Source organism: the organism of the source record quoted next, unplaced genomic scaffold (genome assembly GCF_019419815.1).
Source record: "Pyrus x bretschneideri cultivar Hongxiangsu unplaced genomic scaffold, Pyrus_bretschneideri_v1 Contig14, whole genome shotgun sequence".
In the NCBI taxonomy this organism is placed as follows: Eukaryota; Viridiplantae; Streptophyta; class Magnoliopsida; order Rosales; family Rosaceae; genus Pyrus; species Pyrus x bretschneideri.
The window spans coordinates 2414844-2442356 of NW_025999435.1; the positions used below are offsets into that span (position 1 = coordinate 2414844).

General features: G+C 36.8%; 3 protein-coding genes across 5 annotated transcripts; 1 reads left to right on the plus strand and 2 right to left on the minus strand.

Moving 5' to 3' along the window:
• The first annotated feature begins 2745 nt into the window (after positions 1 to 2745).
• Positions 2746 to 3367, plus strand: LOC103932068 (putative lipid-transfer protein DIR1). The gene has a single exon (XM_009341618.3). The coding sequence runs from the start codon at positions 2804 to 2806 to the stop codon at positions 3128 to 3130; it is 327 nt and encodes a 108-aa protein (XP_009339893.2). The 5' UTR covers positions 2746 to 2803; the 3' UTR covers positions 3131 to 3367.
• A 4344-nt stretch (positions 3368 to 7711) lies between these two features.
• LOC103932070 (signal peptide peptidase-like 5) lies at positions 7712 to 15448 on the minus strand. The gene is given in 15 exon segments (XM_009341620.2): positions 7712 to 7994; positions 8118 to 8201; positions 8513 to 8583; positions 9462 to 9601; positions 10983 to 11075; positions 11221 to 11274; positions 11830 to 11986; positions 12067 to 12101; positions 12837 to 13013; positions 13446 to 13603; positions 13989 to 14108; positions 14330 to 14441; positions 14668 to 14826; positions 15073 to 15149; positions 15152 to 15448. Coding segments are annotated over 15 exon segments (1614 nt in total). The 5' UTR covers positions 15213 to 15448; the 3' UTR covers positions 7712 to 7878.
• Positions 15449 to 17082: 1634 nt separating this feature from the next.
• On the minus strand, positions 17083 to 24855 carry LOC103932066 (prolyl 4-hydroxylase 1). Of its 3 annotated transcripts, none has more exons than XM_048579733.1 (12): positions 24650 to 24855; positions 23535 to 23582; positions 22305 to 22373; positions 22146 to 22195; positions 21325 to 21390; positions 20180 to 20254; positions 19662 to 19736; positions 18625 to 18695; positions 18493 to 18544; positions 18286 to 18375; positions 17745 to 17842; positions 17083 to 17527 (listed from the first exon to the last, which is right to left on the minus strand). In XM_048579733.1, exons 1-12 carry the CDS (start codon positions 24711 to 24713, stop codon positions 17431 to 17433), a joined length of 855 nt encoding a protein of 284 aa, XP_048435690.1. In that variant the 5' UTR covers positions 24714 to 24855; the 3' UTR covers positions 17083 to 17430. The 3 variants fall into 3 exon arrangements, with proteins under 3 accessions (XP_048435690.1, XP_009339891.2, XP_048435689.1); XM_009341616.3 differs by having other exon boundaries at positions 17083 to 17537; positions 17750 to 17842; positions 24650 to 24843; XM_048579732.1 differs by having other exon boundaries at positions 17083 to 17537; positions 17750 to 17842; positions 22301 to 22373; positions 24650 to 24763.
• Positions 24856 to 27513: the final 2658 nt, after the last annotated feature.

The window sequence follows — 27513 nt, forward strand, 5'->3', positions numbered from 1 at the left end:
AGATAGTGCAAAGAAGAAATTATTTTCGCAGAGGCAAGAGTCTTACAGGAAGGATGTGGAGATAACGTTCGAGATCCTACAAGCTCGATGAGCCATTATTAGAAGGCTTGCACGATTTTGGCAGACCGAAGACCTCCATTCAATCATGATGACGTGCATAATTTTGCACAACATGATTGTGGAAGATGAGTACATCGAATTTGAAGAAGATTCAGATGAAGATGTGGATGATGATCAACCAACACATGCGAGAGCTATTGCAAGAGATGTTGAATGTCTCGCTCCAACCACATATGAGACCCAACAAGATAGGGTCACCTTGAGTGAGTATATGAGACGTTTAAATAGAATTCAAGCTCTTCAATGTCATGATACACTCTGCAAGGATTTGGTTGAGCATGTATGGCGCCGAGAAAGTGAACGTTGATGATGTTGGTTAAGTATTTATATAATAATTTTAAGTGTACTATGTTGTTATTTATAGAGTTTTTATGTGGATGATTGAACAAATACATAGGTATTTATAGAGTTTTTGGGTGAATTTTGAGTTAAATAATTTTTTTTTAATTATTTTAGCCGTTGGATTTAAATTTGGGTAGTTAGATCTTCTTTTAGATTTGATTATATTCGATCTCAGCCATTGGATTCAATAATATATAAATATAAAAACAAAAAAAAAATTGAATCTAGGCCGTTGGATTAACCAACGGCTTAATGATCACGACCGTTGGATGCAAGGCGGAATGTGGCCAACAGGCCCATATGGGTGGGTCCTTTGCGGTCGGAAGGCTTGCGCATTAGGCGCATTAGGGGTTGGGTTGGGTTGCGTTTGGCGCCCAAACGCTGAAAAGCAAACATTTCGGTGAGGCCCACACCCACTTTTGGGCTAAATTTTGGGCAGAATCTGGCCTCACTTCCCCATTTAGCTTTTAGCCCAAAGTTTCTCCTTAGGTTGGACTGAGTTAGGGGGAAACGGCCTGATGATCACGATCATTGGATGCAAGGCAGAACGTGGCCGACAGGCCCACGTGGGTGGGTCCCTCGCGGTCGGAAGGCTCGCACGTTAGGCACATTGGGGGTTGGGTTGGGCTGAATCTGGCCTCACTTCCCTATTTAGCTTTTAGCCCAAAGTTTCCCCTTGGGTTGGACTGAGTTTAGGGGAAAATTTTGGGGGGAAATTTAGTCCATAGGCCACCATTGGAGTGAATATTAAGGGAAGGATCCCCATTTTTTTTTTATAAAAATGAGGATTAGTTATAAGGTTCACACTGCATCGAACTTTAACGATCCAAACCGTCTATTTTTCAAGTTGCACCTCATAGATCATTCTTGCAAAATATTAGCCAAATCCAAAATGTTTAAGACATCTAATTGAGATCAAAGAAATTAACGAATACTTTATTATATAAGAAACAATGAAATTTTATCTTACTTACAAAATAGACAGTTATATATATATATGTATGTATGTATGTATGTATGTATGTATGTATGTATATATCTGGGAGCAAAGTTGCATTTGATCGAATGAAATTACCGGAACATCCTCACAAAAAACACAGAAGTTAGGCTATGATAGTTTGAGAGGCTAATTCTAAAATAATTAGGGAGAAATTAATTAAAATTGGAGACCGTTTAGTCAGTCAACATAAGCAAATAGAGAAACGGCCTACCAACTCCAACCATCTACTTCAACCTCAAATTTTATAATTCATTGCAAAATTGATTTTTGTATGGTGAATTATAATATGAACGGTTCCAATAACTGAACAACACTTTGGTTCCGCATTAATTTGTAAGGAAATTCCTTCAAAATATTGTGAAGCCAAAAAAAGTTGCTCTTAAAATTATTCGTCGTCCAAATCTGCTGATGCATCAACACAATTTAAGAAATTCATAGGCAATTTTAAGTCCCACGTTAAATATCCAAGGGTTAAAATATATTTTTGAGTTTTACTATGAACTCTTGGATAATATAATATATACACGAATGCATTTTGAGTTGAGCATAATTCTTGTACAAAATAAACAAATGAACCTCTTATACCATAAGCTTTTATGGAGAAGATAAGCATCATCTCCAATAATATATGTACATAAAAACGGGGGCCGTCAGACCGATCTAGCTACTGGCGTCTACGGACGGTTCAACGCTCGATGGGGATACCTCTGCGCCGTCATCCCAGAGTTGTTTCAGCTCACGCCTTATCAATCCCAAAATCACTGTAACACCTGGTGACCAGGGCAGGAATAGGAAGGCAAAGTAAAACATCTGCAAATTCTATCGGCCTAAAATTGGAAAAACGCGTCTAGAAAACCAAACAGAAGATGTAAGATCAATGCGCTGGAAACGGAATAACGTTCCATTAGTACCACATGAAGACAATATGAACATGTTTAGTTCGATCATGCTGCAGTCTGCTATTAAAAGTAAATGAAATAAATACAGGAGCGTGAAAATCACTACCGTATCCAGAATTATAATAACTAGGGCAAGTAATACTAATAATTAGGGCAAGAACAAAAGAAGAAGAAAACACGATTTGGTTAGAAACTTAAAATATGCAGACAAAAACAAGTGCGTTGAACTTATCTGTATCACAAGTATAGATCCCGTGACACCACAGCATGGCCAACTTTTCGGTTCACGGGACCTCTGTCTGCATGCAGTACTGCTCCTCCCATTCCTTCCTACCACCACCAATAATATCCTTTGCTTCTCATTCCCCCTATAAAACCTAACAACTTTGGAGCTCCAAAATCCACAACCTTAACGCACCAAACAATTCCTATAAGAAAAGATATGGAGGGCGCTCGTCAAAAGCTGGTCGTAGTTTTGGCTGCTGTGGTTTTGGTTGCAATTGCAGGCAATGGCGGTTTTGTTCAGGTTGCTAATGCTCAGAACATATGCAACGTCTCTGTCACCGGTTTGATGACTTGCAGGCCGGCTGTGACTTCTCCGAATCCGGCACCGCCTACAAAAGCCTGCTGCGCGGCGCTGTCGCACGCCAACGTGAGCTGCCTTTGCTCCTACAAGAACTCCAGTGTCTTGCCTTCTCTGGGGATTGACCCTAACCTTGCCCTACAGCTTCCCGCCAAGTGCAAGCTTCCCCATCCTGCCAATTGCTAGACAGAGCTACGCACACACTGGTGCAATAAACAAACATGATTTGGTTACGATTAAGATATGATTAATCGTGCAATCATGCCCAACTTTGGATAATTAATATGCTTTCCTATATGTAATGTAAGCATGTTTATAGTTTGGATGTGTGCGTTTCTTTTGTCGTTCTAGTTCAATTTGCCATCATGTTTTCGATACCGAATATGTAATATTATTAATAATACAAATCTCGGTTTTCTTTTTCTTTTTTTTTTATAGCCTCTTTGAATACAAATCTCGGTTCTCACATAAGTGGTTACGTTCAAATTATGGAATGTATAATTAAGATTGCAGTCACATTTTTCACATATAACTCTAGTTTTTTTGTATGGTTTTCGAGAGAAATGGAATTTATTTAGCTAATAGGCTCCAGCGAGTGAGGAATATCTCCCATCAAAATTTCACGAGTGTGGATGTAAATTTTCGCCTCCTTCTTCTTGGACAAAATTGCACCTACAAAACAATTAACACATTAGGGACTTTGGCCGAAGAACCTCCGATGCCAAAGTTAGAATTTAGAGAGAAAAGTGTTTAGAGAGTTTTTGGAGTTTTGCAAGAGTGTGGACTTAGCTTTTTAGAGAAAATGGGGTCCAATTTATAGAGCATGGTCGGCCCTCTTTGGGAGAGAGAGTGGCTGGCATTTGGATGTTTTTTGGGGTGTAATGCGTGATTTATTAGCAATTAATGGATTAATTAGGTAATAAATCCATTAATTGGCCAATTAACTCAATTTATATGGAATATTTTGAAGGTTATGGAGTAAATACCTTGTAGGGAATATAAGATGAGAATGGATGAAATAATTTTGAATTTGTTACCTATTTTGGGCACTTTTGGCTTGGTTAAGGGATGCTTGCCCGCTGCTCGCGTGTAGGAAACCTGGTGTGCCTCGAGGGTAATTTTGTCCCTTTTTACCCAAAAATCCACATGTCGCCTCTTGCTATTTTTGGTTCCACAAATACCCCTACACCTGCTGGGTTGCTCGTAGGAAAGGGCAGCAGGTGTAGATATCTTGCTTTAGGAAACTTAGGATTGCTTCCTATTTTGATGTAGATTCCCTCTTTAATATGAAATTAGATCCTTCTAGGAAAAGGAAATAAATTCCTCTCAAAGTCTATTTAAGTCCACCTTAAGTGGGTTGTTAAATCAACTTTGGAGAGCGATTTATTCTACCCTACAAGAGAGAGAAAGCTTAGAGGATATTTGTTCCCCCCTCCTCTAGCAATCTTCTACATCTTGCCCGTGCAAAAGATCATCTTTCGTTGCTTGCTTCGTCTTCGTGCCGCACCAATGTAAAAAATTTAATTTTCCTTGTCTTCTTCTTGGATAATGTTGTCGCCGTGCAGCCGTTAGGGTGATGCGGCACGTCGGCTGATAGGGGCCAGGAGTCGGCTTGGCATGAGCCAAGGAGGTGGTGTGGCAGGGGCCATTGTTTGTGCTGCTCAACTTGATTGAAGCCAAGGATTGGCTCGGCATTGGCCGAGGAAGTGGCATGGCATGGGCAACAATTTGGGCTGCCATGTCTGGGCTGCTTGCCAAAAATGACGAGACTGCTTAAGCTTGATTTCTCAGCTGCCGTAGATGGAGCAATCAAGGATGGAGCTGCCAAGATCGGAGTTGTTGAAGATGAAGTGTCGGATGAGCGAAATGTTAAGTGTAAAAGTGGTTGCTACCCCCTAACCATTTGTTGCCTAATTGATCTTCAAGCATTCGATCTTTTGAACTATGTGGCTTTCTCGCACTGGAGAGTTTACCCAGATGGGTGTCGGGGAATTGGTTTACCTTCTCACACTAGAGAGCAATTAGTTTATCCTCTCGTACTGGAGAACAGATCCATATAGGTGTCGGGGAATTGGTTTACCTTCTCGCACTGGAGAGCAATTAGTTTATCCTTTCGCACTGGAGAGCAGACCCATATGGGTGTTAGGGAATTGGTTTACCCTCTCGTACTGGAGAGCAGACCCATATAGGTGTCCAGGAATTGGTTTACCCTCTCGCACTGGAGAGCAATTAGTTTATCCTCTCGCATTGGAGAGCAGACCCATATGGGTGTTGGGGAATTGGTTTACCCTCTCGCACTGGAAAGCAATTAGTTTATCCTCTTGCATTTGAGAGCATGGAAATCATTGTCGTGAGTGCAACTGAGGAAAGCTGGACTACTGGGACAACCGAATAATCCTTAGCCTGCCCCCGGTTCTTGGTAGTTGGGCTGGTGTGTCCTTCTGGTACTTATCTGCCCCCGGCGTGCCATTGGGCTGAGCTACTACATTTGTCAGAACATAAGTAGTCTTTATATCCAGCAATCTATATGGGGTAGTCTCATCTGCTCGACCTTGTCATTAAAAGATGACTCGCTCATGTTGGTCATGTCTCATCGAAGCGCCTTGTCAATAGCTTCGTTGTGCAGGAAATTACGCAGTCGCTCAGTCAGGAACCTTTCTACTTCTTCTTGAATTTGCCTTTGTTGGGGGTGGTAGAGCTCTCAGCTGCCCCGGGTCGTGACCTTTTGGTCTAGGATGCTCTTCCATGTGTTCAGCTCGTTTATGTCGCAGCTGTGGTGGGTATGGTATGTTCATAGCAGGCGAGCGGGCAACTCGCAAGCTGCTGGTTGAACTTGAGTTGAATTGAGAAACTGTTTCTCTCAGTCCGCTATGTTGCCTACTCTGATGTGAGGTGGAAGATGCTCTTTGTGGGTCTTGTCGCGAATGAACACTTCACTTGGAAGGTTACTCATGTTAATTATCAGAATGTGGCCCCTATCGTGAGTGTATGTTTGTCCGTGGGCCTAACTGAAAGTGCACACTCCTCCACACTCTAAGATGGAAGTATATGCTATCTCGGAAGTCCAGTCGGGAGTGTACTCTGTTAGAACGCTCTGTTAGTGATTGGTTAAGTGGCTGCTTGTCGGGACGCTGGTGGAGATATTCGTCTGCCCTTGTCCTTCTTCGGGACACCTCATCAGGGGCACATTGGATCTCGGTGCGTTGCAAGAGTTGATTCACCAAGGTTGTTTGTTGTGCAAGGGCGCTCGTCAACTCTATGACTTGTCAAGACAGGTGTTGCTCGCCATTTGGATTGGAAGAACTTGGAAGGAGTATGCTTCCTTAAGCAGTGGAAGTGTGGTATGCTCCAGGCACGAGATTTGAATTGGGAATTGCCAAATCTGGGAGAAACGTGGTGAAAATGCCCCCGGCTCAATGGTTGGTCCGGATGGTTAAGATAGTCTTGGGCCGATTTGGGCTACTTGAAATGTCGCGGGAGCAGGCTGGGCCACAGGAGCATGCTGGGCCACGAGAGTGGGCTGCTCAGTGAGAGCAAGCTGGGCCATGAGAGTGGGTTGCTCGGCAGGAGCAGGCTAGGCCATGGGAGTGGGCTGCTCAGCGTATGATGCACGTGGGTACTCGGCTTGGCAACGTGTTGGGCTCGTGTTGGGCATGGAGTGACATAGCTTGGGTCGTGGCCTTAGTGTTGTGAACCACCTTGGATGGCACGGCTTGGGCCATGGTGGTGACACCATGGACCTCGCCACAGCTGGTTACCGTGGTAGCCACTGCGTTGGTTCGTATGGTGGAAACTCGTGGTGGTGGTGCCGCTTCACCTTTTGTCACATTTAGCCTCGTGGATTGTCGTGGTCCCATCTCTTGAATGTTGAAATTTTCATTCGTTGAATTTTCTAAATTTCTATCATTGTATTTTTGAGAGTCTTTTACGAGTGTGAGACTTAACTTTCAATGAAAGCACCAATTTGTGGATGCAAATTTTCGCCTCCTTCTTGGACAAAATTGCACCTACAAAACAAGTAACACCTTAGGGTCAAGACCAAGAGCCTCACGAACCCACGATGAATGGAGGGGGGCTTTGGTCAAAGAACCTCCGATGCCAAAGTTATAATTTAGAGAGAAAAGTGTTTAGAGAGTATTTGGAGTCTTGCAAGAATGTGGACTTAACTTTTTAGAGAAAATGGGGTCCAATTTATAGAGCATGGCCGGCCTTATTTGGGAGAGAGAGTGGCCGGCCTTTGGGTGTTTTTGGGGGTGTAATGGGTGAGTTATTTGTCAATTAATGGATTAATTATGTAATAAATCCATTAATTGGCCAATTAACTCAATTTATATGGAATGCTTTGAAGGTTATGGAGTAAATACCTTGTAGGGAATATGAGAATTGATGAAATAATTTTTGGGCACTTTTGGCTTGGTTGATGGATTCTAAAATAATTAGGGAGAAATTAATTAAAACTGGAGACCGTTTAGTTAGTCAAACATAAACAAAAAGATAAACGGCCTACCAACTCAAACCATCTATTCTAACCTCAAAATTTATAATTCATTGCAAAATTGATTTTTGTATAGTGAATTATAATATGAATGGTTTCAATAACTGAACAACACTTTGGTTCCGCATTAATTTGTAAAGAAATTCCTTCACAATTTTGTGAAGCCAAAAAATTGTTCTTAAAATGATTCGTCGTCCAAATGTGCTGATGCATCAACACAATTTACGAAATTAATTGGCAATTTTAAGTCTCACGTTAAATATCCAAAGGTATAAAATATATTTTTGAGTTTTACTATGAACTCTTAGATAATATATACATGAATGCATTTGAGTTGAGCATAATTCTTGTACAAAATAAACAAATGAACCTCTTATACCATAAGCTTTTATGGAGAAGACGAGCATCATCTCCAATAATGTACATACAAACGGGGCCTTCAGACCGATCTACTGGCGTCTACGGATGGTTCAACGCTCGATGGAGATACCTCTGCGCCGTAATCCCAGAGTTGTTTCAGCTCGTGCCTTATCAGTCCCAAAATCACTGTAACACCTGGTGACCAGAGAAGGAATACGAAGGCAAAGTAAAACATCTGCAAATTTTATCGGCCTAAAATTGGAAAAACGCGTCCAGAAAACCAAACAGAAGATGTAAGATCAATGCGCCGGAGATTACCTAGTGTACATGGAACAAGATATAGGAGTGCAGGCTGACCGTTGCCATTCATGAGATACAAACCCAGGTAAGTAAGACCGAGTCCTGGAAAAGGAAGAACGTTCCATAAGTACCACATGAAGACAATATGAACATGTTTAGTTCGATCATGCTGCAGTCTGCTATTAAAAGGAAATGAAATAAATACACTTGATTTATGAGCAAGAACTTACAATCTTATATAAACAAACGCGAAATGGATTTTACCATGACAGAGCAGAAAATGAAAATATATAACACAATGCTTTCCCCGAGCAAGGTAGGCATAATTTTTGTAATTCATGTATATCGTAGGAGGGGAAAGAATTTTTTATTTTTTTAAATAAAAACAAATTAGATGTTGCAAGAGCACTCACCAATTCCATAGCCAATTAACAACCACGGAAAATATCCGTTAAACGCACTCTTCTTATTTTCTTTGTCAAACCTGAGACAGCCAAACCAGGAAAAGATCAAAAACGGGGGAAAGATATACAGAAAATCAAATGTAAAACAAAATACTCAGAAATAGAAAATCAATAACAATTTAACACTCAAGTTCAATATTTGTATGGCATTCATTATCAATATATCACCCAATTGACTTTAAGTATTTTGGCCATCCAGCAACAATTTTTATATGGACCTTTTGGGTTCATCAGCAGAAACTGAGCAAAGCATGAGTCCAGCATGCAAATAACAGAGAAAGGAATCACGTTATCTTTAATCTCTCACCCCAACCCTCTATTGCCTGGAACCAAAATCAGCCAAAGTGTTCCATATAATGTCTCGTCTGGACTTCATTACATAGACGACTAAGGAAAAATTATAGGACTTGATAACAAGAAATATATATGTGAAAGGCGTTAAGTTTCCTCTTTCATTGTCGAGGGAGCGAGAGAGTTCTGATACAGATAAAAAATCAATGTTGGAGCTGATTTCCCATTCATAATCCAATTGTTCACCATCATGACAATGTATCTATCCCAAAGACAGGTGCATTACCATGATGCAACATAATTGAAATTTTCACATAAAACATCCCTCCCTTGAGTTCGTACACGATTTTCGTATGCTTTCTAAATATGCAAATGTATGAAAATTGATAGGTTAGGTGCACTTCTGAGTGTAATAACTGTTAATTGTGGTATGGGGATCTGGGAACATATGTTATATACTAATTAAAACCTCATTTAATCCGGAGAGAATCATATTTAACTAAGGACTTCTTTTCAATTAATCAACTAGCTCAAGAACTTAATCCAAAAAGGAAATGTTGTACTATCTCTTTAAAAAATAGAGACATTAACTGAAAGAAGTCAGTACCTGTAAGTAAATACAATAAGCAAACCAGGAAACAGAACGTCCCCGAAGCCAATCATATTCACACCACCCCAGGGGTCAAAAAAGCGAGGGATTCTCAAAAGCATTGGTAGGGCTTCACCACTGCTGTCACCCTTAGCAACCTATAAGCAAAAGCAAATTGTAACATTTTAGTTTCTCTAATAGAATTTTAAATGAGGATTTCCAAACAAAAAAAAAAAAGGGCTAAAGTGTACAAGCTAATACTCTAGTAAAGCACATCTCACATCCATGAATCAATTTCCCAACATGTACATGATATCGATACACAAGCATCATACATGCACACACAAGATTTACTTAAACGGGGATCATGGGACATAAGCCAAAGATGTCAGGCACATTTATGCTTGCATACTTTTGTTGGTGAATTCATTGACCATAACACATTACTAAAACTGAGCCCAGAAAATAGAAGGACTAATTATTTCTGACGAAACATGGATGTGAACCAGAACAAGTATTTTCCTGAGGTTGGGGAAAATTGCCATGATATAAGCAATGCTTTTATTACCTACAGAAATACATGTCGATGTACATATGCCCTCTACGTATGTAAAGACACACAAAGACTCCTTGCGTCTTAAGATTCAAACAAGCCAATGAGTCAAACCTTTTGAAGGGATCTACTCTCCCAGTTTGGCAAATGACCAGGCTATTTACCAGGTGGACAGCTGGGCATAGTCAAGCTGAAGTTAGACAACTAATAATCTTTACACCTTAACACTGGACCACCACCTAGACTGCTAATAACATTTTAAAATTACTACTTTTATGCATTACAACATTAGTATGCTAACTACTGTAATTTTATAGTTATAAATTTATGAAAAAAATATAAAATGGATGTCAAAACTCCACATGTAGGTATATTTATTTGTTTCTATTACCATTTCATCCACAAATTACACATCATATTTTTGACAGATTGTGATGGCAAGGTGGGTTGCAAAAATCTAAAAGTATGACTAACAGCTTGAAACCCTGTCCTTATCTTTTCGCTATCAATGTTCCAGCCCAGGTTTTATTAGTACAGTTGATGTAGGTTTCATGTGTAACGAAAAGAAATAAATGAACACAAATTAGGGATATATGTATTTGCATATGATTGGACAATGGACAACTAAAAATCAACATGAAGGAGTATACACGTATAAGCATACTTGTTCAAACACTCAACACTCTTTCAGTAAAGACTTTCTGAGATGAAAAAATCAAAATTGTATTATTTCTTAATTCTTTTTAAAATATCAGAAAATATTGAATAAGAAAAAAAATGAGTTACAAATAAAAAGGACTAGGTGTCCATCAATAACATATGTAGAATCATTTTGAACAACAGTGAGCCTTCATCAAATAAACACATGCAATACACCTCAATACTCCAATCGATGCATTTCAGACGAAAACCTATGCACTTTTCGATACAAGGTATCTAATAAACTGAGAAAAAAAGAAGAAAAAGAAGCTGAGATCAGAACGTACCGTAACCATGACACTATCTTTGAATATTAAGGGTGACAGGAATACCCAAAAGATATCATAGACAAATGCACAACAAAGTAGTACGGTAGCAACCTGAGACATGTCAGAATTATGCGACAAAAACACTTGTTAGAATTATGAGACAAAAACATACGTTAGAATTATGAGAGAAAAACACATGTTAGAATTATGAGACAAAAACTTGATACATTAATTAAATGAAAGAAAGAACTGGTACCTTTATATTAGGCAATCGAGCAATTTGCAAGACCGTTATCATCAAGCAGATACCCTGTCAAAAAATTATAATTTTAACTCGCTGATATGAACAAAAGGATAGACGGATGTAGAAAATCATGTAGAGAAAAACCCAAAGATTAAAAATGGTAGAATAATGATAACGATATGGCACAAACGTCATAAATTTTTAGGTTTCTTTGCAATATTATATCAGCAGTCCATACAGAACCCTCAAACCGCTCAACTTAGGTTGATAGAAGATCTTTGGGTGACTAGCTTACAACAACAACAAAGCCTTATCCCACTAAGTGGGGTTGGCTATTTGGGTGACTAGCTTAACAAAAAATATAAGCAAGAAATAGATTTTTTCCAATTTGCTATACTGTATGCATGACCCCCAGCAATTCAATTTTGAAGGTAAGTAAGAACTTTCTTTCAGGTATGACCATTAGAAATGTTCTAAGATATTACAATAGAACATCTCCAATTACTCTGTTACCAAGTATTCAGAATTTGAAAAAAAAAAGTTCAAATTTCTGAAACTGCATAAATTTGCTGAATGCATAGTATACTCAGCCTAGCACACATATCAAAACACGAAACTTACAAGAACATCTTGGCCAATCCATGAATATGATGCCCGCCGGGTAACAACCCAGAAAACTGCAAATGCCGCACAGAAAGCCAATACAACAAGCGAGAGAATAGAAACCTCATCCAGAAGAGGCAAAGTTATCGTCTTCTGTCCACCACTTCTCCATTTTCTATTCAACAAGTAAATAAAGACATTAAGGAACATGGGTAATAGGTTCAGTAGAAACAGGAAAAATAATATCAAATGTACCTCAAAATCAGGCTCAGAACACAATTATGCATTCCCTGAAAACAAAAGATACATCAGCTAGTATGACACACAAGTCAACTGACAGAAGATTCACGAGTAGCAGATCAAACACATTTAAGAGAACAATTCAAAAGGATGTCCTCATTTAAGAAAGTTATGGACATCCTATTTCCAGGATGTGATTCAATGATGGAAACCATTCAGTTTTTAGATTCTCATTCAAGGATTATCCATGCCAAAAATCAGTTATATCAGAAAATGTTTAGCTGTTTGATTATCCACAATTTCATCTCAGCTTTATGTAGCAAGCCATGTTGCTTTGCACATTTTAGATGACCAAACACTTTAGGATTTGGATATTTTTTACAGTGTTGAAATGATGATCTAAGATATAGATGGTTCCAATCGTTGAAAAACATTATGGGTAGACCTGGGAAGGATGTCCATAACTTTCTTACAATAAGGACATCCATAACTTTCTTAATATTACTGGTATGCTTCTAGTTTCCTATTTAATGTTGTTAGTAGGATTTTAGGTTAGTTGACATCTTGTCCTTAATTTGTATGAATTAGTTTTTATTAATAAAAGTTGTTTCTTATTTAAAAAAAATGCATTCTTTAGCATTCTTTAGATTGTAATGCACAGTTCTATTCAGTTTAATTCCCATATAGGTACAAAAACTGCCATGAACTCTGTTTATAGTCAATTTTGTTTACTTTGCAAGCAAATTAATAAATAAAAGAATAAATAGTAGAATTAATCACTGTACCTCAATACCACCAATGCAGAAAAGTACAATCAGCACCCAGATAAACCAAGTAGACATAAAGAAATATAGTAGCAACAGAAAAGTGGATGCTGTTATGACGAAACACACAGCGCCTGCCACACTAAGATTCATGACTTCGTCCTCAGAATCATCTTTGGCTGTTCCAGCATTAGATTCCTATCCAATCAAAGATGATATAAATACTATTTCCCATAACTACAACACATTATAAAGTAACAGGAGGGCTGAGAAGAAAATATCAGCCGTGATGGAAATATCTCTACTCAAATTATGGAGGATGTTTCGGTTTCCATATCAATATCAGTGACTGTCAACAGGTTGAGGTATATTTTCTTTGAAAATGAAAGTTTTGAATGAAACTTCAGTGAAAGTGAATTCAATCATTATCCGTTGTGTTGACAGTCACCAATATCAAAACATCCACCAATATTTCCTTTCATAATGAAATATGCAGCCCTGATAACCACACAATATTTCATGTAAAAAAAACGTTCAAGTGAATTAAAATTAAGACATATATACGAGAAAAGCATTTAGAGAACAAACAAGTAATGTGAAGACAGTGAATTGAGGCTTGCATGTACAAACCTTTTCTGCTAGTTCATTATAATTCTCATCAGACTTCTCAGGAGCAGTAATCTTTGACCAAAATGAGGCAACTATTATTGTTCCAACAGCCATCAGCCACAGGAACACAACTGAGTAGTCCACCACTGGACGCTTGGGAGAATATAATAGAAGCTCCACTGCAATAAGTTAATAGAATTATCCATATATTATCACATCAAATCAACTTTAGAATTGAAAAATGCAAGCACATTAGCTAACCTATGGATGTAAACAAAGATGGAAAGCAAACTCTTAATCTATATATATGGAAACCTATATGTCCAACCTTGAAAACCCTAATTCAACTGACGCCTGAAAAAGCTATCTATCATCTGTTCTGCCTCTGAAACTTCAATTAATTCAAGCCCTTTTTCTATGAAATGCCCTTTATAAAAGCCCTAAATCAGACCTCCCAAACTGTCCCACATCAGCATGCTATCTTCCTATTACGTTATATTATTACTATTAATCACATTCAAGGAAGTAAAGAATTTGACGAAACAGTAAACATCAGAAGTTGACCTTTCTTTCCATCTTCAATAGATTTCTTGAGAGCTTCTCCATCTGACTTCGGAACCATTACGACAAAAATTGAAATATTCAAAGAAGTGCTATTATCAGGACAAGCCATCTTGGCAAGATCTGAAACAATAGGGAGAAAACGTTAGAATTTAGTATTTAAGGGGAAAAAGAGTGTGCTGCAGGTCTTTCCTGTGTTGCATCAAGTCCCTAAACTTGCCAACAGACACAAGTTCACTTGCAAGTCCCAACACATAATAATTTGTCTCACAACAAAACAGGAACCCTAGCCAAGGAAACTATAAAATCACAATGGGATGTGGTAAGTGCATTGAGATTTCAACCTTCTTCATTATTTATCACCACGAGCGCCTTAGCACCTCCTGACTGTGCAACTTCTGCCTTTATGGAGAAGTCACAATCACCACGAGTGGACAAGGCAATAGCTCCAGATAACTGCAAAGAGGAAAAAGGGACTGTAAATACTTCAGAAAACCAAATATGGGTTTATCTTATACAGTGAACTCCAAAGAGACAGTGATGCTTGATCATATCCTAGAACCTCAAGGCACACTTTGCTTCTACATTTTAAGTGTTTAGATGAGATGATTTCAGTCCACATTTAAAGTGACAACAAAACAAATTAAGCTTCCATTTAAGAAGGTAAAAAACGAAGTTACACCTTCGAAGATGACGCTGAACAACCATTTAAGGGATTCGAGATAACAACGGGCAATTTGACGGCTTTTTCTTCTTTGGAAGGCAATAAAGCCCCAAACTTTGCACCTGCCCCTTCAATAGTTTCTCCTTCATGGCCATTAACCCAATTCTTAACCTTTGCCTGAGAGATTAGATAAACCAGTAAAAAAAGGTTTTTAGCAGGAAAACAATGACAGTATCAAATTAAATTCCAGAAAAATCCCAACTCAATGTAATTTAAATTCTCAGCAAAAAAACCCCCCAAAAAAAAAAAAAAAAAAAGAACATGCATTTTCTCATAAAATTGAATCCCCATTTAACAAAATTAAGAACTCAATTTCTTGAAATAAAAAATGCAAAAATGTACGAAAAAAGAAGGGAATTTTACCATTAGGTAAGGGTTGCTGCAGGAAGGAGTGTCGGGGGTGGAATCCACATCCAAAACCATGTCCTTTTCACCACGGCCAAAGAAAGAGCAATCAGAGATAACAGAAACACAAGGCGGAGGAGACCCGACGCCATTGCCATTGGACACCACCACCACTCGAAGATTCAATCTCCTCTTCCTCCTCCAACACTTTGTGATTTTTAATCCAAGCTATCAACCCCAATTCAATCAATCCAATGTCGAGCGAGGGAGAAAAGAAAGGGAAGAGAATTGATTTATTTACTTTTTCAATTGTTTTTTTAATTTTTAATTTTAATTTTTCTTTCTTCGTCTCTCTGCTCCTGAGAAAAACAAAATAAAAAAAGAAAGCTGGAAATGGCTGAAATATTGAATTATTTATTTGTTTGTAGTTGTATATCAGCCTGACGTGATACCGAAGACTGGTGGGTGGATAGAAGAGAGAATGTGATGGCAAAAGTAGGGAAAACATGTCAACAACTACAAGGAAAATTACTCAACCACCGTGCCATCCGATAACAATACGACTCAACCAATTCATTGTTATTCTGTTATTCTGGTAATAAGTATAATAATACGATGGATTTACCGTCGTTCTGATATTCTAGTAATAATACGATGTCAATTTTAAATTTTTGAATATAAAATGAATATAACGATGAATCAGTTTTATATAAGGTGCTCTTGAATTTTACGTCCAAAACAAATTCATCCCAATTTTGTAGATTTAAAATTTAACCCTGCAACAATATTAAATGTCAAATAACTACTTTAACCTCAAATCAAAATTCAGCAGGTGCAATATAGCGTGACTTGACTATAACTTTGCACTCGTACGTGTCTAGTGTGGTCAATTCACCCATGGTGAGCTTGGATGAGGGAATTTAAAGTTCTTAGCGTTTAGGCTATATTTCTTTGTAATGCAGTACACAAATTAGATAGAGGAACATGAGAATAAAACGCAATACATGTGAGAGAACTTTCAAATAACACATTAAAAGAATAATTCATTTCAGTGTTTTAATAGTGGCTTTGTATCGTTTGAGTAGTTCGCTGGTAGTATTTTTGTAGTGCATTTTTAATAATCGAGTATAAATTCTCTTTATACTTTCAAATCCCTCGTAAACGAGAGTTTTTTCAATGTACTTGAAATACGCAATGGTACACAATGTATCATTATATAAGTGAAAGGGTACTTAAAAATAAAAAAATAAAAAAAAACTTCCCTCGATATATGTAGCATAAATTTAATTCAATAAGAATATTCATAGTTTAATATAGGAGTAGTAATCATTTAGATCTCCATTACTTATTAATTTGTTTGAGATGCAATTTTTCATCTATTCTCACCATACTAATCACTAAATCTCATGTTCCATCCCGAACAACACTTGTTTGAAAGACAAAACACCATAACCCTCGACCTAAACGCGTACCCTTATCGATCCACAATTGTATTGAAATAAGTCTCGAGGTCCTTGGCAAACGGATTTTGAGACTTCAACATATTTTTGACACGCCCGGTGAGACCTTGTATAATCTGCCAAGAAAATGCCTACTTTTGTCTCAATATTTCTCTTTAGCTCTATTTAAGTATGGAATTAATTTTCCTTTGCTTGAGATAAGGAATATATGTTTCATCCATTTTTTGGGAAACCAAAATTCCTTGACATTCCAGCAGAAGATGAAAGGCCACCCTACTGAGAACTGTAAATATAAAGAATCGTTTGGAAGTATTTTTAAAATGTTTGAAAGCGCTTTTAATGAGAATGGTTTTGGAACCAATTCTTAGTAAAAATGCAAATGAATCTTGAAAAAGTATTTGAAGTGCTTCATGCAAGAAGCACATAACTAATGTTGCTTGCATGAAGCACTAAAATGCTTTTGGAACCCAAAAACACTTTCACCAAAAGCAATTTCAGTCATTTTAAAAACACTTTCCAAACAAATCCTAAATGTCATGCCATACATGTCTCATGCATACAAAATAAATAAAAGGCAAAAGAAGATTTTCATAAAAGTACTTTATTTGGTAACTCAACAACACAGATTATCGTCAGAGCTCTTTTCTGCAGCAGGTATTCGACATCATAAGTCACATTTTTCGCTTTCTAAGATCGATACAGAGAGGGTTCAACTCAACTATTAGATTCTGATGGGTAATACCACCACTACCTACGCTGAGGCTGTATGATGCTGCTGTCGATGTATCACATTTCCGACGAGCTGATATGCTTCATGTTCATCTTGGTTTCGGAATCTGCTGTACCTAAACACTACAGGATCACTAAGCTACACATGTTGTAAACCCCCTAGTAAAATCTCCAAACTTCTTACAATCTAAGAGGTACGTTTTTGCCTCATCCATTTTGTAGCCGACCACTTTTCCCCGGATAGTACCTCACACCCTCCATGTATGCTCGTCGGATCCTCTTTCCTTCAAGATTCTGAAAGACGCAGGTAAAATAAAATTCACATGGATAAGAGGCCAGACTCTGTTAGAAAGCTAGAAACTTCGAAATTGCATTTCACAACTGTACTAAAGGCAAACTATCATTTCGTTTTCAGCAATGCAAACATAGAATTTTACATATCTTAAAAATGGTCAAGGGACCGAAGGCACACCCGGAAAATAGTATAAGAAATTAAGGAACCTTACCATGCTCCAAAAAAGTACTGCATCCCCTTTAGTTGGCTTCACAGACAAACCTGTGACAGCTCTTCCACCGCAGGTACATTTACCTGAACTAGCCTGAAATTCCACACAAGTTAAAACATAGATTGGCAATGCGATATTCTACATGCATTACGTGCAAAACTGACGGTAGAAAGACAGACTACAAAAGAAATAGATCGAAAGACAACTAATGATTTGCATAATTATATACTTAAATCCCACGTTTTTAAGTCCCTGATGTAATATAAAAAAATAAAAGTAACAATGTCAGGTACAGTAAACTTCTCTTTCCAGAAAGATGCTTGATAAAATGCCCTGAATAAACAATTCATAAGCAAAGTGAACACCTTGGTGCACACAGCACCGTACCCTGTTCTCCCCTCCAAACCATGTTCCAGTACTCCCAAATAATTGTAGCAAGTATATTTGCCTCTTTTAGCCCTTGTAATTTTAGCATCAAAATCTATACCTATCGAAGATAACATCAAAATATAGCATCAAATCAAAAGATAGATTACCATAGGGAAAATGGTTTCTCCGCCCTCAACATTATCACTCAAATACATCAGAATTGTTGCTACTCGCTGACCACCACGTTTCAAGTTAAACTGTCAGCAAAAAATCAACGAATATTTAGATTCCTAATGTTGTAACATTAAAAAATTGAAGGATTGGCAGCAATTACGGGATACTAATTCTTACAAATGCAGGGTAAAGAAACTTACAGTGTCAGAGAAGTAGTCATGGTGAGGCTTGTAATACTGATCCTTTTCGTACCTGTGCTGCTCCAGATGTTAGTCTTGTTACTAAATATATTGCTCAACATTTTCATCAAACTTACCACATCTTATACCCACCTTAAAACTTGAATGAGCTCCCCATTTTCTATTGGCACTTGAGAAAACACAGCAATACGCTTTTCAATTGCCTAATGACGAAATAGAAAAAGAGGACAGTTAGATGGAGTTCTGTTTTCTGCTTTACCACAAAGAACAATGGTGACCTAAATGCTGAAAAGTGGACATCACAGATACTTCACACACACACACATATGCACACAAGGAAACAAATGCCTGACACATATGGAGGGTTTCCCAAGTAATATGTGTTGGCGGGCAGAGGCTGTGGATGTTATTCATACGAATTGTTCAAGTTTTTGGCAGATCAATCATATAAAACAACAACTTCCATATCTTCATCCCAAGAACTCACTGGTACTCCTCAAAGAATGAGGCCCAGATATCATATGTACACAGAAACCTCTGGATTTCTTGTCAATTGCTCATTGTTGTATGGTCATGTTAAATAGTCGCCACTTTGGTACAAAAAGGGCTCTTGGATACCAAGAGAAACGCTCCTGGAACAAATTATGTAAGGCCTTATGCATCCATTTAGAAATTAGAACCGACTATCAAGATTAAAAAATTAAGAGCTTGTGATAGCATTCCTTTACATTCAACAAGATTTTTTTTAACTGCCTCCATTTTGAACAACGCAAAAATGACTAAATTTAATTTCCATCTTAATGCTTAAAACTTCCTCGTCATAACATCATTGTACGTTCTACATACATCACAAATGAATAAGCGTGTATGCTGTAGTCGGTGAATTTGAAAAAGATAAAACGAACACACAAAAGAAGATCGCAATTTGGATGCTTTTCCAATAAGAAATGAGATTTGTATATTATTCACAGGATGAAGGTATGAATTTAAAACTAGCCTACAGACCAACAATGATAAACAAAATATTCAAATCAAATAATGAATAAACACCCTGAACTTGGAACCTTTAAGAAAACAAAAATAACATTTAGTATCTTCTGAAGTATAAAATTATAAATATGAATCTGAATGCCAAATGGAAGAGAGCTGAACTTAAAACAAAAATTAACCTGTATCATCGGGTACTTTTTCTCTTCGGGACTCAAGAACATACCAGAACTTGTGCGAACATTACTCTTTATTCCCTGAAAAAATGGTACATAATATGATCAATTATGCACTTAAATGAACAGGAAGAATATCAAACAATAATATATATATATATATGTATGTCTGTGTATTCGATTATAGTTTGATATACAAAAGATTCCATAAGAAATTTAGAGATCACTCTGCTATCTTGTTGATGAAAAGTAATGACATTTTCATCAGGTTCTCTATCCAAATAACACATTTTATTGAATAGATAAACAGAAAGATATCATACAGAAGTCAATTGTACGTAACTATATCAAAGCATTGTCCTTTTCTATCCAAAATAGTAAAGTTGTGGCTATTCTAATAAAGCATGCATAAAACTGGAAAAAAGACTAACAAGTAAGCCCGTGAAATTGAGTGAAGTCATGCCCTAAGATAGAGAGTTATCTGATACCGAGGTGTATGATAATTCGTAGGGCATCCTGCGTACCTTTCCTGTTCTTACGTCCACTACAGTGGAGACTTGAAGGCGAGGGGAGGCAAGAGTTCTAAGGTAGTCACATTCCTGAAATGGCCATAAAAACTTTCACTTTCAATTAACTATATAAAGGAGCTTCTTTTTAGAAGAAAAAACCAAAGCTGCTCAATAATAATGCAAGAACCTCATAATTGCACCAGAAGTCAAATTTAATGTGCTACCAAACAACATAGATCAGCCAGCAATTGACAGCTTAAGACTAATAAGCAATTACCGAAAATTCTATCAGAACTTGGGAATTCTAACTATGGTACTAATACTTTTTGGGGTCATTAATCATTACCCCCCTTTTCATTACTTCATTATGTCTTTACTACCCGGTTCTGTTCTTTTTTTTATCTTCCCCCGCCAACAATTTGACACGCACAGAATCACGAGCCAACACAATTACATCCAAGTACGTTTCCTGCTGAGCTTCAAAGAAGCGTACTTTTTTGTTTTAAATAATATTTTGAAATCCAATGTAGCCCACCTCCAAACTACAATGAAAATAATTTTAAATTTCTTTTATTATTATTATTATTTTGTCCAATTCACTTTAAGTTAGTGTTTTTTTAAAGGTTAGTAAAGATCATTTTAAGTTAGTACAGTCCCTTTCAAAAATAAAATACAGACTTAAACAATTACACAATTGCACGATTACAAACTTGCACGATTACAGACTTACACAATGACCCTATTACACCATTACTGTAAACACTACTTGCATATTCTCACCAAACAATTATTGTTGGGTAACCCTGAAAACAATTCCAGTTTTCACTATAGACAATTACAGTTAGTTACTCCTGCAAACAATTACAGAAAAGCTACCCTTAAAAATAATTACGGTAATCACATGTCCAACAAAAAATTACAAATAGTTAGAACTTAAATGGTGGAGTGTTCTCTTTTACTGCAGAACGAAAGTGGATACGAGACCCTTATGGTTGCTAACAACAAAGGTTCTAATCAGTATTTTCATTTAAGTGAACTTCATTGACTTGTGGGTCCAACTTAATGCATCCCATGTACTTGGGCATGGTAGAATATTGTAAGAGTTAAGAAACATCATGCCACACGAATAGAGGCAATTCTGTTATAAGATATAAGCATACCTCCATGCTCAAGAACTTATGAAGTACAATTATTCGAGGCTCCCAGCTGATTACTTCAGGTTTGACCTACATTGAGAGAATAAGAAAAGAAAAATCAAATTCTATTTGCTAGAAATTATAATGAGGTATATTAGTCTGGCTTCATGTTGAGATAGAGATGCATCTCAGATGTGTTCTGCCTTTATTTTTCTTGCAATAGGAAACTGAAGAAATACACAGATGTGTTATGCCTTTATTTTTCTTGCGATAAGAAACTGAAGACATACGCAGATAGGGAATTAACACAGGGAAAGTGGTTAACTACAACATTCTAGGTACTGGAAAACATGACAGACCCATCAACCGGTGTCGACACTAGTTTAAAAGCTACTAATATCATTAACCTTACTAACCTACAATTGTACAAGATTTTTTGGACTACATTACTGCCTGCAATAACAGATATAGCTGTACTTGTATCTAGATTGTTTCAGAAACTTTGTCCAACACCCTGTCATTGGATTAAATACCAATACTCACTTCTACGTGCACAAATCATTACAGCACCGTACAACTCCAGGCGGTAGACTATGACTAGAAGGTTCAGACCTAATAGACCTAAGCAACAACGAATTATTTTAAGACATAGATTGCACTAAGTGTGTCATATGCATATCACACATACTACCCCCAATTATGAATTGAAGGTACTCAAATGTCCAATTTTCATTGTCCTGTACGTCAAATGATGCATGATATTTACTTTTAATCTTCTTTTCCAGCAGGCAGGGATTATCTCAAGTACTTGAATAAAAAAATTAAAGCTAAACTTGCAAACATACATATCCCAGGCGTAAAATTTCTGCTTCTTTATCATTGCTCCAATGAGCACCTGAGAATTCAAAACAGAGGAAAGCAAATTAGATTAAAAAAAATATTTGTAACTTAAGCAACAAATGTGGTCTATCTACCAAACTAAACATGATAAGAACCATACCAACCTCCGGGCAACTGACGATAACCATCATTTAGACTTCTACGCACTTTTCTAGGAGATGGAAACTCAGAGCCTACAAAAGACCAAATTTTAAAGCAAAAATCATCTAACACATTAACGATACAATAAGCATGATATCCACTTGCAAACAACCGTAAAATAAATATGACATAACTTACAATAAAGCAATACAAAGAAATTGTTCTAGATAATAATTTAATCAACAATAAACAGGCTTTAAAAATACAAGATTGCAAGAATTATGCAACTAAACATATCAGTTCCATTGGTGTCCAATGGACCAAAGAAGAGAAAAACCATAAAACATTTAATTGATGAAATAATTCCAACGATACATACCTTAACTGAGAAATATGAGCATAACAAAGGTGGAAAAAGAAACATTTAGAGACAGAATAAACCATGCAAGACAAACACTCAAATTATTAGAACCAAAAGTCAAATATTTTTTATAAGGGAATAAACTACAGATGCCAAAATTTCTGCAAACATTTTTCGTTTCCCTCAATCAAAGCCTCTGAGGAACTTTATACGAAACCTAGTGTTATACTCTTGTAGGATCTCAGCTGGTCACTTTTATGACTAGATCTAGAATCACCATGGACTGTCAAGAACTACAGATTGAATGAGATAACATGTTTCACACAAAATCTAACGTGCCTATATCTGTAAATGCTGTAGTTTGATTCCAAGGAGCACCTGTCAATCAGTAAAAATCTGATAGCCTTAATTATCCCGAATCTCCTTTAGTTGCATTGCTTTTTTTATTTATTTAAAATCTATCCATAATTTCATGGCTTAACTGCATTAAGAGTTGCATCACTAATCCACAACCCAATGCATCAACTCTTAGTAATGGTTGTCCCAGCTTGACAATTTTGTTTTGCAAAGAAAAATGATATAACTAGATGAAAAGGGATTCACACTATTCTGTCAAAAAGACACTTTCAATCTGATCCATGTTAATCTGACCAAAAATCTTGATCCAGATTATAGTAGGCAAAGCGGGAAAGAAAAAAGGAACCAAGAATTTCTAACATATACATAGTAAGAGCTTCACCAAATGGCTGTGTCACAAAACGTCTTCTACTTAGTGTAGAAGAAGGATACATCAAAAAGGCATAACAAAATCACAACCATGAATTTAACATGCAAGGAAGACGGGGAATTACAAGAAAATATATTTGTATAAGAATAAAGAACTAAAAGATACCATATGAGTCTTCTAATCTTCGTATAAATGCCAATTGAAGCAAAGCACCTGTGAGTTAAACAAAAAAGGAATTCAGTAGAATGCTTGTTTATTGAAAACAGAGTAGCACAATCAATTTAACATCATTGTAGTGAAAGGATTCATGTGCTGATGATCTTCAAATGCTTAGCTTATAGCAAACTAAACTTAGCATATTATACAATACAATACAATACAACGCAGAGCAAATAGAAGGTAGAGGTTGTCAAAAGACACAATGAAGATAGTTGATAATAAAAAGGCCGGAAAATTCCCCAGACGGCATCTCTGTGTTCTGCATAATTCGTAGTACTAGGATATGGTGTGGTGCCAGTGGCCCACATGTCTCCCTGCTATTGCAAATTCCTGTTTAGAAGAAGGATATCAAATCTTTCTTTATGTAAATTCTTTCATTTCTTTCTTACTTCTAAACCCTCTGTGTCCGAAATGGGAGTTTCTTTTAGCAAAACTATGACACCAACATATTAGACACACATACCTCTACAAATTTAGTGCTACTACTATGTAATACCATACTTTCCGGCACGCGTAGCCAGCAATCAATGCAGCACATCCCAAGCAACTCCAGAGCTAGGGTAATCCGATAAATCTCAACCAAATATATAAGCATTTTTCACTCAAAAATATTACATCGAATACTATGCTAGTATTGACTTACAACAACAACAAACCAAGCCTTATCCCACAAAGTGGGGCCAGCTGTATGAATCTTAGAACGCCGCTAAGCTCGGTTTATGCTAGCATTGACTATAATTTGAAAACCATTTTTGGCCAGGAGCCATTACGATTTGCCCTAAGAATCCAAGTCAAAGGAAGCTTCTGACGGAGCTGGTAAAATTATGAATCCGAAGACTTGTTTGATTACAAACCTTAAAGTATCCAATACCAAGATCAAACCCAGACAGGAGCTTTCGTTTGGTTCCCGAAAAACACGGGAAAATCGAAAGTACTAACATAGGACCAAACTCCTACAGTTTTCTGGGTAATCGCAGAATCCACATATGCACAAATCAATCAAATGTATATGCATGTATATAATCAAGACAACAGAAATTGCTTCGATGGTTTGATTTTACCTATGATCATTCCGACAGTGACAAAGGTTAGCAGCCCGAATACAAACTTCATCGGAGCAGCCATGGTTTCCGGTGAGAGAGAGAAAGAGATTGCAATCAGGAAAATGAGTAAAATGTAGGAAAATTAAAATACTAAGAAGTATTCTGCACTCTTAAACAGTTGCCAGCACAAGGACCGGCCATTTGTTGAAAAGTCATGTCCCAGCGTTAGTCAATTACTTTCTCTTTTTTCCTTCTTTTTTTTTTTTTTTTTTTTTTGCGCCGTTTTCAGTCTTATTTTCTGACATGATTTTTTTGGTCAATTTTCCTAACCAACGACCAACGAACGGGGATGAATTTCTCTCGTCCACTACGGCTTGGAGCGCACGATACGAAAGTCTGTTCCCATTTTTGTTCGGGATTGGGATGCATATTATATGATTTTAAGTGAAATTAGTTCCGATTGTCGTGGTAGTAATTGATAGGAAATCCTTATGAGAAATAGATGTGGTGATGACGATAATTTAGATAAGGTTTTTTTATTTTTATTTTTTTTTTCTGAACAAACGATATTATCTATACTAAGGAGAGTGAGTGAGCTTATCATTATAATAAACTAGTAATAATGTGGTTCAAGTTCATCATTGACGAGGATCAAACTTAAAACATCTTACTTGCAAGTAAAAAAAAAATCACTAAACTGTAGTATTACGTAACAAATAATATATTTTTTTGTTCTTGTGAAAGTAGATAAATACTAAATTGGACTAGGGTTTTACACTGTTTAGGACCTCAGTTTGTTTGGCCTCCTTAGCTAGGATTGGACTAGCTAGAACTAATAACCTATGTTTGGTATGACAAGAGACTAAGTTAAATGGGATTAGCCCGGACTCTGGACCAACTAGGACTAACAATCCATGTTTGGTATGGCTAGGACTAAGTTAAATGGATTAGACTCGTGAACTTCGGACCTCGCTAAGTCGCCTAAATTAGTCCCGAGCAAGGTATTGCTAAGAACCTCACTACGCCGCCTTCTCTCACTTTCTCTCACTACGCCTCCTCTTACTACGACTTCATCAAAGCCATCGATCATTGAGTGAGCTTTATCCAGAACAAGTATCCCCCCTCTCTCTATATGGGAATTGGGAGAATTGGGTGCTTCGAAGAGAATGCTGGAAGAAGAGGAATCGCGGTTGCTAAATCGTGGGTGGAGGAGGAGGGTGGGCGTCGTGGCTTGCTTCGAATCTGCAGATTGGTAGGAGAAAACAGGTCTGCAACTATTTGTTTTCATAATTGGGATGATGATGGGATTAGCAAAGCTATGGCAGATGAAGAGAGATGGAGAGGCGTGAAGAAGAGAAATTGATGAACTTAATTATTATTTTTTTTTTTTGTAATATATTAGAATTACCATGATTATCTTGAAGTTCATCAATTTAAAAAGTAAAAGAAAAAAAGAATTTGGAAGGGAACTAAATTTAATTATTTAGATCAGAATGTGAAATTTAGTTTTTATAATTAAATTTAAAAAATCAAAATTTAGTCCTAATCCGACACCACGAAAGTTTCACAATTTTAATACTGCTTGATCCAAGTTAAGTCAGTCTAGTTTAATCTATAAAACTAGTTCAGTGCAACAAAGGCACCAATCTCCTAAAGGATAGTGAATTAAATCTCATCCCCTAAAACTCCTCTAACATATCACTTAGTACTATTCTTTTTTACTTGTAAGAGAGGTTTTAGGTTTGATTCTCGTTAAAGGTATTTGAAGCACATTATTATAACAAGCTTATCGGAAGGCTTAACCCGCTTCCTACTCCCTTAGTATATATACTATCGGTTGTTCAGAAAAAACCTCTCTAACCGTTTCCAATTCACTTGGCCCTAAGTAGCTCAGTTGCTCACCTAGGCAAAAATCAACTACCCCAGGGCCTAGACCATGTGGCACAAGGTTGACGTCAATATGACGAAAGCACGATTAAAAGTTATAAATAATTAATTAAAAATACAAAAAATAAATATTTTATGTTTTATAAAAAATTTCATATAAATACTTAAGTATGTTCTTCCACTTTATATCATATTTCATTATTTTCAAATACTTTCAATCAATTTTTTTTTTATTATCCGAAATTAAAAATATTTTTTTATAGTTTTATAAATAAAATAATAACAATATTTTAACACTAATAGCCTAGGTTATTCAGTTTAGGAATGAAGATGGACTTTAGCATTTATTATTCACTTAGGAGGTTAAATTGACTATTGCCTAGCAGCTTTTTAAGAGTGCAAGTGCTCTAAACTTTGGCTCAATTGGCAGGGACGGTATTGAGATTTTTGAAGCCTGGGGCAACACAAAAAATGTGCCCTTTAAATTATTTTCATTAAAAAACCAAAAACGAAAAGCAACCACTTAGTACTACAATTAGTGATATTTTTTTTTCACTTATAAGGTTGGATTATCTCCAAATATAAATATAAACTGCATTATTACTAGCCCATTGTGAGACTTAGCCCACTCCCCCACCCCATGTAGATAATATTATTTGTTTTCCTGTCACCTTTGTCATTTTGTCAGTTAGTATTATGGTCTAGTTGTATTTATTTTCATTTGTAAGTGAGAGGTCTTATGTTCGATTATTGTCAAAGGTGAATTTGAACCATATTTTTACTAGCCCAATGTGAGGTTAAGCCCACTTATTTACCTTTAATGTAAATAATTTCGTTTGTTAAAAAAAAAAAAAAAAAAAAAAAAAAAGCTGGAGATCCTCTTATGCCAATAGAGTTAGTTACTTTTATACCAAATTTACCATAGCAATCAGCCCCATTATTTTTTACTGCGTTCCTATTTTTTTACCCAAAAAGGCAGCCACCAACGGCCCATT

Bases quoted from the DNA above. Each gene is read 5' to 3' on its own strand.
- LOC103932066 (XM_048579733.1), bottom strand. From the start codon at position 24,713: ATGGCTGCTCCGATGAAGTTTGTATTCGGGCTGCTAACCTTTGTCACT. The intron at 22,196-22,304 runs GTTGGTATGGTT...TTGAATTCTCAG, and splicing joins TTATCGTCAGTTGCCCGGAG to GTGCTCATTGGAGCAATGAT. The intron at 18,545-18,624 runs GTGGGTATAAGA...GGAGCAGCACAG, and splicing joins GAGCTCATTCAAGTTTTAAG to GTACGAAAAGGATCAGTATT.
- LOC103932068 (XM_009341618.3), top strand. From the start codon at position 2,804: ATGGAGGGCGCTCGTCAAAAGCTGGTCGTAGTTTTGGCTGCTGTGGTT.